At 58.5% G+C, this 14,135-nt stretch overlaps 1 protein-coding gene across 2 annotated transcripts in view; it reads right to left on the reverse strand.

Moving 5' to 3' along the window:
* Positions 1-1,806, reverse strand: part of SSBP3 (single stranded DNA binding protein 3) — a 53,935-nt gene extending 52,129 nt beyond the window's left edge. For both annotated transcript variants that reach the window (XM_071565901.1, XM_071565900.1), the window contains exons 1-4: positions 1,520-1,806; positions 1,332-1,404; positions 1,077-1,138; positions 365-449 (exon numbers count right to left, since the gene is read on the reverse strand). In XM_071565901.1, coding sequence (XP_071422002.1) covers positions 365-449; positions 1,077-1,138; positions 1,332-1,404; positions 1,520-1,575 — 276 coding nt within the window. In that variant the 5' untranslated portion in view covers positions 1,576-1,806. The remainder of the gene's footprint in view (positions 1-364; positions 450-1,076; positions 1,139-1,331; positions 1,405-1,519) is intronic.
* Between the last annotated feature and the right edge of the window lie 12,329 nt (positions 1,807-14,135).

Below are 14,135 nucleotides of genomic sequence, written 5' to 3' on the forward strand. Positions count from 1 at the left end.
CTCCTCCCCACCAAAATTCAACCCCCGCCCACCCTGCGAGGTGAATTCAGCATGAAACATCTCACCATCAAGGTGTCCTCTGCATGAAATATCGCACAATCGACCCTCTATAAACACTCTCTTGTCCACTGCTAAGCAAAACTTCTTAATTCTACCACTACCCGAATGCCTTTAAGTGCTTAAGATAAGTATCTGAGCTCATTTACATAATTGCAACATTATGAAATACTGTTCAGTCAAATCAGAACACTGCTGGTTAAAAAAAACCCCACACTTTTTTTTGCCAGTCGGTTAGGTTGGCTCTCGGTGCGACCGAGCTCCCCAACGCCGTAATTACCGCGAGGATTAGAAACTTGTTACTCACGTAGTCATGAAAGGCTTTGGCTTCACTCGAATGTTCACAAGTGTCTCGCCTTTCGGGAGCTGCGCAGTACAGGTCCCAAAACACGCTGCATGGTGGAGAGAACCAGGATAGGAGCAGTTACTCATCAGGGACCGGGCACCCGTGCAGGGGGGTCAGCAGAGGTGAGCAGATTCCCACCCCATCGGGCCCGCGGCTGGGATGGGACCTCAGCCGGACCCAGCTGTGCATCCCAACTCCGCGCCGCTCAGACCTGACCGCCAGCCCAAAGGATGCTGGGTGTTTAAAGAGGAAAAAGTAGCCCTTAAGAGGTAGCATCTCGAATGGCTAACTCCTCGAAGGACTAACCCCCGTGGGACTTCAGGGACTTCTCCCACCCTCGCAGCAGCGCTGCCGCCCAGCCCTGCTCCCCGCCAGGCGCCTCAGTGGCACCGGCACAGCCCGGTCCCTGCGGCTGGCCCGGCAGCTCTCCAGTGGGAGCCCTGCCCGCCGCTCCCGCGGGCCGGGGGTGGCTTCGCCGCGCCTCGACCGACACCCCGCGGGGAGCGGGAGCCGGGGCAGTTCGGAGCTCGCCGAGTCGCTGCTGGTGCTGCTGACTCACGGTATCGCCGGGGCTGCAGCCCGCGGGGCCCCACGCCACTGGCAGACACCCCCCCGCCCCCGCGAGCTGCTCCCACCCGCGACGGGGCACCCGCACCGGCCCCCCCGCACTTACCACCACCAGGAGTGCAGGAAGCCGGGGGGCTCGCCCAGCGTGATGTTCTTCTCCCACCGGATCTGCGGGCGAGAGGAAGGCGGGAGGGAGGGGGGAAAGGTGGGTGGGTTGGGGGGGCGGTGTGGGTTGGGGGTGGTCGCGGGTGGGCGTGGGCCCCCCACGCGCGGCGACCCCCCGGCGCCGCCGCCGCCCCGCGCAAGATGGAGGGCGGGCATGCGGCGGCGCACAAAGGGCGCGGGGGGCGGCGGGGCTCACCTCGGACAGGAAGGTCTGCGCAGACTTCTGGGCGCCGACGTGCAGCAGGTACTCGTAGACGTACAGCGCCAGCCTGCAAGAGCCGAGCGGCGGGTCGGCGGAGAAGGAGGCGCCCCGCTCCCGCCCCGCACAAAGCCGCCCCGCCGCCGCCCCGCTCCCCCCGCCGCCACCGCCGCCGCTGCGCTTACTTCTCCCGCGCCTGCCCGTCCGAGGGCACCGCCGAGCCCTTCCCTTTGGCGAACATGGTCCGCGCCGAGCAGGAGGGGGGGCGGCCGCCGCGAGCCGCCGCTGCTGCTGTTGCCGCCGCCGCCGGAGCCGCTGCGCCCGCCGCCGAGGGAGCGCCGGGGGCTGTCAGAGCGCCGGCCGCCGCCGCACCCCCATCGCCCCGCGCCCGCCGCCGCTCGCTGCGCCCAACGCGCCGCTGGCCGCGCACCCGAACGTGGCCGCGCCGGGCACCGCCTCCGCCGCCGACGGGCGCCCGCGCCCGCCAATCGCCGTCCGGCAGGGGCGGGGCCGCCCCGCGACACGCCCCCCTCCGGAGGCGGCGGGCGGCCTCCCGCCGCGGGGAGGGCGGGCGGCGCCGCGGTCCTAAAGCCCGCCCGGCTCGGCCCACGAGCGGCACTGCTGTCCCGGCGCGATGCGGGGCCGTGGCGCTTTAAGGCGGCGGGACGCGGCGCGCAGCGCGCGGTGATTGGTGGGCGCCGCCGAGACCTCGGAAGGGGGGCCTTGAAACCGCCCGTCGGGGGGAGCGCGGGGAGCGGCGGTGAGGCCGGGCGGGCGCTGCCGCTGCCGCTCAGCGGCGCCGGGCGGGACCCGCCGGGGCCGGGCGGGACGGACCCGCCGGGAGGGGGCCGGGGGCTGGGCACGCCGCCTCCGCCTCCTCCGGCCCGGCCCCGGCGGGTCCCGCCCGGCGCCGCGCACCTCCAGCTCCGCGCTGCCGGCGGTCACCTCGGGGCCAGGCGCGTCCGGAGCCCTGAGCGGAGCCCTGGGCCGGCCTGACCCGGCTGCCAGCTCCGGTCACGGGTCCTGTTCGCTTCGCTGCCCTTAAAAGCCACCCCCTCGGGGCTGGGTGGTGCCAGGAGATGGGCGGTGGGGAGTCCTTCTTCCTCTCGCTGGGGGCTTGGGCAAAGCCGTGCTGTGTCCTAAGGTACCCCTAGTTTAGGAGTCAGGGCTTTGCTCCCTCTCGCCCACCAGGCGCCCACCGAACCAGCCATCAATCCCGGCCTCGGGCGGCAGTGCCCACGGGGACAGATGTTGGAGCAGCACAAAATCAAGACTCCAAACAGCTCTTTCCCCCTGCCCCGGCCTCACCTCCACCTCCAAAACGACTCGCTGAACAAAAAGCAGCCGGCGAGGCGGCTGTGCGCTGGGTAGGGCTTGTGTGATTATAGTTACCCACTGCTAAACCCATGAGCTTACACTCAAAATGTGGGAGATCGTGAGTGTGAGCAGGTCCGTGTGCTCCCTGCGAGGGCAGGGAGGCTCGAGGCGGCGGCGTGGGGAGCCGCGGGGCGTGGGAGTGACTCCGGCGGCGGCGGCAGCGCCGCGGCGCCCGTGGGAACGTTCACGGCCATCGGGACCTGCCCGAGCAGGGCCAAACTTGCTCCACAGCCAGGTTTAAATTGAACGGGGGGTAAAAAAAAATATTGCAATGCGGTAGGTCGAAAAGGATCAGAACTTGCAGGCGGCCAAGATCCTCTCAGTGGAAAGGGAGAACCTGGGGCTTCGTGTGAGTTTTGGTTTGCAGGGTGGGGGATGATGGTGAAGCAGGAGTGTGGGGCTGTGCTCTATGCACAGACCAGAGGGACAGGCTGGACAAACCCTAGACTCTCTGTCTCCTGAGCCTTCACATCCCTCTGCTCCTCTGCTGCTCTGATGTGTTCAAAAATAACCAGGAGCGTCCCCTGGGACTGAGGCTATGGGATAAATCTGACCCTCCAGCAGCACGTGAGACCTTCACTAAATATCCCTGGTTAAAAATAATACTCTGATATCCTGTACCTCTTGCGTGGAGGTGGAAAGCACTCATGCCACTGGGATGATGGGCATCCTGTCCTTGGCAGCAAAAGGGCTCAGAATATTGCCCTCCCCTGCTGCTGTTCATCATTGTTTTCTTCTAACTCATTGATTTTGTGGGGTAGGTGAGTAGACAAAACTCAGCCACTACTCTGAAATAGTTTGGGACAAGAAGCAATGGGAGACAGGATCCCTGCTTCCTTAGATGCCTTCAGCAGTCTGATTGCAGGTCTTCAGCCAGGAGGGGAGGACATCTCTGAGATGGAGATGCTCAAAGGGAGCAGCCCAAGGGGATGGGAAGCCACCTCAGCTCTCCCTCCTTTCCTCCACACTAGCTCTAGTTCTTGGCTGCTGCTAAAGAAAATGACCAAGAGCAGTTGATGAAAAACTTCTTAAGTTGCCATCCCAGGGTGGCAGAGCCCAACATGCCAGCTGCCAAACGCTGGCACAGCAAGGGCGGAAACTTCTGGCCCATGTGAATTCACCAGGTACAATCCCTGCCTTCACATCTTCTGCGACCTGATGATTAGAGCAAATTATTAAACTGGTGCTTTGGACCAACTTCGCTAAAGATTAGAAGGGAGACTAATTTCATATCATCACTACCACAAAATGCAATTAAATGGCTCTGCAAAGTTTTAACACAAGTTATGACAGGAAATTTTGGGAAAAAAGTAAATCCCCACAGCCAAAGCCAGCAGCTCTGTCTAGCCCAGTCACAGGAGGATGTATCAAGGCTACTGAGCAGTCCCAAGGCTCGGAGGGTGACTTGTGGGCTACCTTACTTGGCCTGACTTTCTCTTCATTAGGAGTTTTTACTGAGTTGCAGCAATTAAGGCACCAGAAGTCATTAAAAACCCCAAACCAAGTGCCCCACTGGTTGTTTTAACCACCTGCCTGTGGAGTTCTCCCAGCTGTCAGGGTGTCTCACATGCCAGGGCTGCATTGCACAGCACTCACCTGCCAGGTACCCAAAAGACCCTGCTCTGCAGAGCCCAAAGGCAGGAGAAGGTGCTGGGTGCCAGGGAGAAAAAAGCAGCAACCCCTGGGCACAGCAAGGGGAAGGCTCAAATTCACTGCGTGCTGCCAGCGGCTCCGCTGGGACTGCTGTGGGATCCCCGTGGGCAGGCTCCCACTGGGCAGGGATGTGCAGCAGGAAGGACAGGTTTGGGAGGGAGTAGCTGTGGGAAGAGTGGCCTCTCCATGTTGCATATTAATGCTCTGTGTGTTTTAATTGCGGTGGGACCTATCGTGCAGAGCCATTAGCATGCAATGCGGAGGAACACGTATTTTTGGGATGCCTGCCTGGCTTGCAGACTCTCAGCTGTGGGGAGGGGGTGGGCTGTGGGATGCAGGGAGAGGTGTCTCGTTACCCCCCCCAGGGATGCCACTGGAGTCACAGCTCCTTCCTCAAGCCCCTGAATCATCCCTGCTGCCATCTGCTGCACCCTCACTCTTCCTCGCAGATGTCCTTCTTCCTTCCCCAGAAGGAGATGAGAACTGAGGATGAGGTGCCAAACGCAACTTCAAACAGCATCTAATAAAACATGGGATTAATTTCTTCTGACTGGTGCTCAATGGGTCTGATTAAGCAGAGGAGGATTTAATTAGCTTGTTTGGACTGCCTCGAAACCTGTGCCAAAGGTGGGGGAGTCTCAGCAACTGGGTCCCCCAGGCCCTGAGCAGGAGCTGATGGGGGCCTGCAGGACATTCTCCCTGTGGAACAGAACCCACTGCCTGCCCTGCCAGGCTGGCAGCTCCTTTCGGATCCTGTGACCACCCTTTACTACCCAGGATGGGTACCCTTGGCTGTGCTTAATCCCAGTGATTTAATCCCACATCCATGGGGCAGGCACAGGGTGACAAGGAGGAGCAGGTTGTGGGGTGATGAGGGACACAGGTTGGTGGCCCCACCAAGGAGACACTTCTGCCTTCCCCAACTGTATCTCATCCTCTAACCCCCATGCCTCTCAGCATAAACCAAACTTACCCTGCCACCAAGACCTTGAATTTAAAGTAATCCTGTTCTTTCCCAGATTTACTACTAGTTGCTGGCTCCTCTCCTCTCCCGCCGCCTGTCTCCTTTAACCCATTTCATTATCTATGCTAGCTTAGGCTTGTCTACGTGGGAACATCATGGTGAAGTTATTGCAAAATAGATGGGCTGTGAATGTAAAGCATGGCAGCTATTCCCCAGCAGCTCCCTGCATGGCAGCTCTGATTCCTCATGCACAATTCCTGCACCAACCTTGGCTGTGGGCAGGCACTGCAAAGTGCTGAGCAGGAGCACCCCTGTGGAACATGGCTCATGATCTTTCCCTGGGGAAGACTGGGACACCATGCTGCATTTGCAGAGCTGGTACTCCTGGGATTCTAACTGTGTGGGTTCCTGCCATTGCAGAGGACACAAACAAAGGTAGAAGGCTCAAAGGGAGAAAGTGCTGGAGATAAAATCCAAGGAGCAGGACTTCCCTGTCTGAGGAACACGGACAACTGGCAAGCCCCAAACTTGAACTCTGAGGTGTGGTTAGTCTCCCGACAAACAAGGCAAAGGCAAAACCAAGAATGTCAGATCCTGGTCATCCTGTCACCCTGAAAAACTGTTACCTCTTCCCACTGCTCTGGGTGAGTCTGGCCCTCCTGGTACCCACCTCCCTCGCCACTAGCCCACATCTCCCTGGAAGGGACATTTTGCAAGGAAATATCCCTTCCCCAAGCAAACCAGCACACAGGAGCTGTGGTCTTGCACAGTGATAACACCCACCCTGGCTCCTAGCAGTGCTGCTGACATTGCTATGCAGTGTTGTCCATGCCTGACTCTGCTCCTTCCCTGTGGCTGAGCTCCGGCTGCCACAATGTGGAGCCAAGCAGGGCACCAGCATGATGTGAAAGTGCTGCAGGGGATTACATATAAGTGCTTTCCTTAGGTCTCCTATGGCAATGGCATAGCAGGGACTCTCCAAGGGGGTCCCAGCAGAGCAGTGTGTGCTGCAGACTCTACAGACAATAGGATGGTGCTTGTCTCGGGGTTTTCTTATCATCCCACGTGGCTTCCAAGCTGTGCCTTGTGTCAGCCACTCTCAAGTGAAGGATTGCAGCCTCACTGAGGTGGAAGTGGTTGTCAGCTGCCTTGGGAGCCAAGCAGAAACCCCACCAGACCAACTAAGTATCTGCAGTTCAACATCAGTGGTTTCCTTACCCCCTGCCCTCACCAAGGAGGGGTTTAAGTGGGGAGCAGGCACCCAGCTGGCATTACAGGATCTAAATCCAGCTCTGCTGGGTCTGGTTTTGAGCCTCCTTGCTCTGCCAGGGCAGTGCCTGTGGGTCCTATCTCCCCTGTTTCTTCTCTGGGCTGAGTCCCTTATCTGTCCCCTCTTCCATCTGTCTCCGCCTGATATGTTCCTCCGGCAGTGCCCCAGGCCAGCCACCCCCACCAGCACCCTGCAGCAGGCCAGAGCACCTCTGCCAGAGGGTGACCTTGGGTTTCGGAGCAGACCTTCCCCCTTTGCTGCCACCTGCCCCACGGGTGCTCCCACACCAGGATGGATGGGTGCCAAGTGCATGCATGGAGCTGCAAATCTGCCACAAGCAAGGTGGCAGTTCTGGTACTTGTTTTAGCAGCCTTGTTTTTAGGCAAAAAGCTGCTGCAGGGTGAGCTGTGGTCCAACTGGCTCTGCTGCCCATGAAGGTTTCCTTTGTTGCTCCCAGGAGTTTTGTGGGAGGAAGAGGGACCTCAAGGCTGAGGAGAAGCTTCCCAGGCAGCAGCTTGCCATCGGAGCCAGCCTACTCTGGAACATTTGCCTCTGCAACGTGCTCTGAGGTTTCAAACCCAGCTCTTGCTGCTTGGAGGCCTTGCCCTGACTCTGCTTACACATCTGGCCATGCATGGCCACTTCACTTCGTGGTAGGCAGCAAGGGAACCTGTCTGCTCTATCCCTTGGCTACAGGATGCTGCACTAAATGGACTCATCCCCAGGCCATGGACCATGCGCCCTTCCCTGCTCCCACACTGCACTGAGCACCCCTTTTACTCACTCAGAAAAAAAAAACCAAAACCCCAAACCAAATCATTTTATCAAGCCCACATTTCCTGGCTTGTTCCTTCACTTTATCATATGGAAATGCTGTGACCAGCTCCCCCCACCAACCTTCAGGCAGGGAGCCACTTCCTCCCTCCCCCCACCCTGCCCCCAGCTTTTACGTTCACTGTCTAAGCATGGTGTCTTCCTTCTCCCTCTGAGCACTCACCGCTCGCGTTTAGCCTGCACGACTTGCTGACCCAGCACTCCTGCCCGCTCCTCCATCCGTTTTGCCTCCACGCGTAATGCACTTCCATAATCTTCCCTAGGAAGGTCATGCAGAGCAGGTCATGGTGCTGCATCTGGGGCTGTGACAGTACAGGGGTCTCCATACCTGGTTTTCCTGTGCCATCCACCCCACTACTTGGCCCAGACTCCTCCAGGGGTGTGGGAAGGCCAAAATACCTAATTAGTGTGCTGCTTGCAGGACAGGGATGATCCTCTGCCATGGCCCTGCTGTGCTGGCCAGCTTGCTGGTCCCAGGCGAGTTTTGCACTCAGCCAGGCCCATTGCTCAGTCTTCTGACACCCTCCCTGCATCATGGCCCTGGCTGCTGCTGGGGGAACAACAGAGCAGATGTGAAACACGGCCCAGATGTGTACAACAGCTCAGATGGGAACTGTAGCCCAGCTCTGGCCATGCCACAAACCAAGAGATGTTTTGTGCCAAGACCACTGCCCCAGTGCCTCCCTCTGCTCTCAAATATCCTCTGAGGGTTTTGCCATGCCCACAGTGTGCCCACAACCACTGCCATCATTGCACCCAGAGAGAAACAGAAGAGCCATCACACAAGACCCATCTGGAGCCTCTCTTGTTCTGATCAGTGGAGTTGTGGGCTGCTCACCGCAGGACCTCGTTAGCTTAATGAATGAATCTCCTAGCTGGGCTTTCAGATGACATTTGGGCATACAGCAAATTCTTTTGGAGGGCCAGGCTAGTACACAGTCTCTGTGTCTCTGAAAACCCCCATTTTCTGGCTTCCGAGCTAAATAATAACCAAACCAGGAGACTCTCATAAAGAAAATCAGCAAAGACAACTACTTTTATATGTGCGCTTAAGTATTTAGGTCAGTATTTTTAGAATAAATAGCCGTGGGTTGGTTCCTATCTTTTCACTTTCATTTTTCACACTTCAGCTTCATTTTCCCGAATCTGGTTATACTGAAGCAGCAATTGGGTTTTTCAAAGCACTCACACCTACCAGCATACTGACCTCACTGCCTCCCCCTTCTCCTTCTTCTGGCCTTTCCTTCTCCCCTGAGCTATTACCACACTTAGGGGCTGAACCCAGCCTCTCTGCTGTAAAGATTTCCCCAAGAGCTGGCGAGGGAAAGGAGGAATGCGCTGCAGTGGGATCAACTTTGCAAAGGATGAGGGTCTTTGCTGGTCTGGAAAGGGGATGAATGTGTTCATGGCCAAGGCCCATGAAGGATGTGTTTGGCTCCCTGCACATCCCCAATCCTGCTTCCAATGCCACCCAGTCCCTTCTTGCTTCAAGGAGAGCCCTGGCCACGAGCTGGGCGTTGCACCCTGCAGCCTACTATTAAAAGCAAACCATCTAGAAGAGTCCTTTGGAGTGAAAGCAGCTTTTAAAGGAAACATTGGCAGCCTCCTTTGGCTGCAACAGCGCCTGCTTTGCTAACGGCCTCCAAAATTAGAAGAGGCTCAGAAACTTAGGATGGATGTTATTGCAGCAGAGTGGGGAGGGGGGATGAGGGGGAGGCTCCAGCCTGCTCAGCTTCATCTGTGCTTCCTCAGGAGTCAGGATGCTGCTCCATAGCCTATTGATACAACCCTTTTTTGTAGAAGGAATAAAGATTGGCATGGGAATAGAGCATGGGGCACAATGCCTGGCCAGCATGGAAATCCCGGGCATGCACGTGCTGTTGGAAGAAGCAGTGATCTCTGCTGTGCTAATCATGCTCCATGGGAGTGACTGAGACGTGCCAAAGCCTCTTCATGACTTAGCTCCTAATAAACACGCTGCGGATGGGAAACGCGCCTTCGGCTTCCCCTGGTGTGGATGAGCAGGGAGCTCACCCTGGCAATGCTCCATGCCTATGAGCTGGGGGGCTGGGGGACGTGGGGTATGGTTCTGGTGGTCCCTGGGACTGGGTCTGGGCTCCTGCCTGCCCTGCATTGCTCCTGGGAGAGTTTATCCAGAAGTAAAGCCTTCCTCCTCCCTGGCTCAATGGCCACTTCACCTCCAAGAGTTATTCACAGATAAACTCCATAAATTTGGGGGACAGCCATTTTATCACTCCTGGCAGCTCTGTGCATTGCCTGCCACAAGGTGAAGCTGCAGGAGCTGGGAAGGATGGAAAAACCAGCTCCCAGGAGAGCTGGAGCCCTGGGGCGCCCGTCCAGGACCAGTTCCACTCTGGGACAGCTGGAGCCACAGCTGGCCAGATCCTGCCCCAGCTCCCGCTGCCCACCTGCGGTTTCTAAGGCTTTGTTAGATAAAAGGAGGCACAAGAGCAGAAACCCTCCTCCTCCTCCCTGCCTTGCTTCCATGGATGATTTATTTCGACACACGACTCCATCCTGTTTTGCTGCATCACTCCAGGCACTTTATTGCCTCTGGCCTGGGCTGGCAACATCCCTGCACCAAGCCCTGGCTTCCTGGGAGTGAAAAGGAGCCCTCAAGTCCCTGTCGATGGGGCTTGTCATGATACCAAAATGCTCCCAAGCTTGCATGGTTAGTTGGCCTTTCCTGACCCCCTAGAGCAGCTCCCCTTCTCCTGGCCCCTTCCCTGAACCGTTGGTCCATCGCTGCCTGGCAGCTCCCACTCGGGGCCATTTAGGGTGCCCATTGCCAGGAAGGATGTCTGTGCTTTTCAATGCACTGGGAATATTCTGCTGGAACACCACCTGTAAAAATGAATACGTTTTAAAAAAAATCCATCCTTATTTTTGCCCTGCACTTACAAAGGTGTGTAAGTCTGTTCAATGGCTGATATTAAATTATTACTGCCCCATGAGCTCCCAAAGCAATGTGTCCCTTATCCACAGTGTGTGGGCAGTGTGCTGCTATGGATGGGTACTGCTGCCATCCTGGCTGGATACAGACCTGTGCAGACTACGTTCCTGTCCAGCACACTGTGCCCCAGCTGCTGCAGGATTGTGTTCCCACCATGCACCACTGCTGGCAGTTTGGATTCTGAACTTTAATTTTGACCAAACTACAGATTTTTTATTTCTAGGTTGCTGCCAGCCCCACTAGTTCTTTTTCTCATGGGAAAGCCAAACCCAGAGCATGATGACTGCTGGAGATACTGATGTGGAGGACGGGAGAGGAGCATCCAGCCAACTGGGTCACCACATAATCCCTCTACCCCCCAAAACTAACCCCTCCATGGCTGTCCTGGAGCACAGAGCAGCCATTGAGAGGGTCCAGATTTGGTGTTCAAAATTTCTTTATCTTCTTAAAAAACTTTATATTTCCCCCCCTCCCACTAAACCTGTGAACAAGAAGAACCCTTTTCTCTTCTGGGCGAGATCTCCACACCTCAGTGGCGGTGGGGAGCGCTTTGCATGGTTCGCATTCAAATGAACTCGGCGCGGGCGGGTGGGCAGTGGTGGTGGGTGCTGCTACCACCTCCTCTCCCACCCCGACCTCACGCCCGCGGGGCCGCTGACGTTTCTGGGAAGGAGTCATTTGCCTGCCCTGGGCTTGGGGTTTCTGGGTCTGGCAGGAGCTGCGGTATTCGGGTTTCCTGTTTACCCGCGCAGCTGTGCCGGCGGTTGGAGGGAGGTCGGAGTTGGAGAGGTCGACAGTGGCTGCGATGCCAAAACATCACCAGCCCCAAACATCACCAGTGCCGAAACACCACCAGTGCCGTAGCTGGCTCCCGAATCCAAGGCCTTCCCCAATAGCAGTTCCTGGGTTGTGGGCGTGCAGAATCCCAACCAGCAAAAGGCTTTTTAGGAAGACGGGCAGCAGCAGCGGCAGCAGCGATCTGCTGGTAAATGCCTCCTGTGCATAATTAATTAAATTGCATAATTAATAACATTGCATTATTGATAAAGTGTTTGGGGGGGTGTCACCACCAATAACCAGGGGGCGAGTGCCACCCCGGCAGGGCAGCCCAGTGCGTGGGGTCGGTGTGTGCGGGGGAACGCAGAGGGGACGCCCCGCGCTGGCAGCACCCGAACCCCGCGGGCACGGCCACGCGTGGGAGCGACGCTTCTCCCTTCCTGCCCTCCCCCCCGCGCGCGGCTGGCGCCGAGAGCCGCTGGCGTGGGCAGGAGGGTGGGCAGCAGGGCCGCATCCCGGTGTCTGTCCCGGTCCGTGCCCCCCCCGCCGCCCCCGGTGCGTGTCCCCCCCCGGTGCGTGTCCCCCCCGGTGCGTGTCCCCCCCGGTGCGTGTCCCCCCCGGTGCGTGTCCCCCCCGGTGCGTGTCCCCCCCCGGGAGCCGCGCGGCGCCGCGCGGGCGGGGCGGGGCGCGGAAGGGGCTTCTTGAAACCGCCGCGTGCTGATTGGCGGAGCCTCGGTCCGCCCCGCCCCCTCCTCCTCTCATCGCCCCCCCCGTCCTACACACCGGCCCTCCCTGCTCCGCGGGGGCCCGGCGGGGCTGAAGGGCGCCGTCCCCTCGCGGCCCTTCCCCCGCCCCCGGCCCCGGCCGCGGCCCCGGGGACAGGCGGGGACAGGCGGGGCGGGACGCGGGGCTGGGCCGGGGTGGCCGCGGGCACCGCGGGCGGGGGGGCGGCGCGGGCGGCTCAGCGTGGCCGCTCGGAGCAACGGCGCCCCCTGGCGACGCGCCGGCGCCGGTACCACGCGGACCCGCCGGGGTCCTGTGTCCGTGTGTCCCCCGGGGGGTCCCTGTGTCCGTGCGTCCTCCTGTGTCCGTGTGTCCCCCTGTATCCGTGTATTCCCCTGTGTCCTCCGGGATGTCCCCCTGTGTCCACGGGTCCCCCTGTGTCCGTGTGTCCCCCGGGGAGCCCCTGTGTCCGTGTGTCTCCCAGGGAGTCCTTGTCGCTGTGTGACCTCTGTGTCCGTGTGTCTTCGTGGGGGTCCCTGTGTCCGTGTACCCCCTGTGTCTGCATATCCCCCAGGAAGTCTCTGTCCCCACGTCCCCTCGGTGTCCTGTTTCCGTGTGTCTCCCGGGGGACCCTTGTCCTCGTGTACCCCCAGGCTCCTGTGTCCCCCGAAAGGTCTCTGTCCCCGTATATTCCTGGGGTCCTGTGTGTGTGTGTCCCCTGAGGGGGGGTCCCTGTCCCCATGTAACCCAGAGGTGTTGTGTCCATGTGTCCCCTGGAGGGTCACTGTCCCTCTGTACCCCCAGGGTCCTGTGTCTGTGCATGTCTTGCGCCCTGCCCCAGTTGTCCCTGTTTCCATGTACCCTAGTGTCCTGTGTCCATGTGCCCACGGGTGTCCCGTGTCTGTGTAACCCCTCAAGATGTCCCAGTGTTCACAGAGCCCTCTGGGATATCCCTGTCCTTATTCCTGAGTGCTCCTGTCCCCACAAACCCTCCAGGATTCCTCCTTCTCTCATGGACCCCCAGATCTGTCCCTGTCCTCATGGACCCCCCTGCCCATACAGGCCACCAGCACCTCCCAGACCTTCTCCAGAATGTCCTGCTTCCCACTGACCTTTCCCTGTGGCCCTGCAAGCACCAAGGAGCCCCTGGTGCTCCCCATCACCATCATAGCCAGACACCACATGGGTGCCCCGTGTCGTGCACTGTCCCATTCAAACAAACACCTTTGCCCTGGGCTTTGATGTTGGAATTAAACTAAACCCCAGAGCAAGCCAGAGCGTGGCTCAAACCAGTGGTACAGGACCTCCTTTCTCCTCCCTGCTGCAGGGCGGGCAAGCTAGCCTTAGGAAAATTAAGTAAATATCAGTGGAGGAGTTGAAAAATAGGTTACCTTGTAATTGATTTTCTTTTTCTGCCTGCAGCTAAAGAAAAATTAGCCTCCCTGCTATCTTGTGCAGCCCGTGTGTTTGAGAACATGTTGGGGTGTGTAGTAGATTAAGGGGGGTGATGTGACAGCTCCTTGGCCCAGCCTTTCCCACTGCCTCACTTCTGAGATCAGCTCTTTTTTTGGTCCCTTTCCCCAGCCCTTAAACTCCTGGTGCTGCCAGGGAAATCTAAAGCTTTGATATCTTGGAGGAGCCAAGAACAGGACTCCTGGCAGAGTGATGCAGCCCCAGTCCCATGCCAGGAGCCAGGGGAGAGCCCCTCTCTGAGGGAGATGGTAGCTTGTGGGGTGCCAGTTCATCACCATGTTGCATCACCCCATCACATCACCTAATCTTGCCAGTTGGAGCTGCTGCTGCCGTGGGATAGCAGTGCCAGTCAGGATGGGAGAATGATTCAGGGTAGAGCACCACAGTGCTGGTCCCTGAGCTGTTGGAGTGCTCATCTTCCCCTGCTTGGGGGGATGCAGGACCCCCAGCCCAGTCTCTCCTCCCAAGCGGTGCAGAGCTCCTGATGCAGAGAGATGACATGAGGGTTTGATTTCTGAAATGCATTAATATCACTTTTTTTCTCTTTTTCATAATGAGCCATTTGCCCAGTGGTGCTTCTGTGCTGCCCTCTCTTTTTCCCATCAGCACTCAGGTTTTGGGGGGCATTTTCCAGGGAGAAGAGACCTGCAGCTCAACCTTGGCTACACACTGTCATCCTGCAGTGGGGTAGATGTATTTGATCCCCCCCTGTAGAAACCAGTCTTCCACCTGTGCTTCATGCTGAGGGTGTGGGGT

Source organism: Pithys albifrons, chromosome 10, assembly GCF_047495875.1.
Source record: "Pithys albifrons albifrons isolate INPA30051 chromosome 10, PitAlb_v1, whole genome shotgun sequence".
In the NCBI taxonomy this organism is placed as follows: Eukaryota; Metazoa; Chordata; class Aves; order Passeriformes; family Thamnophilidae; genus Pithys; species Pithys albifrons.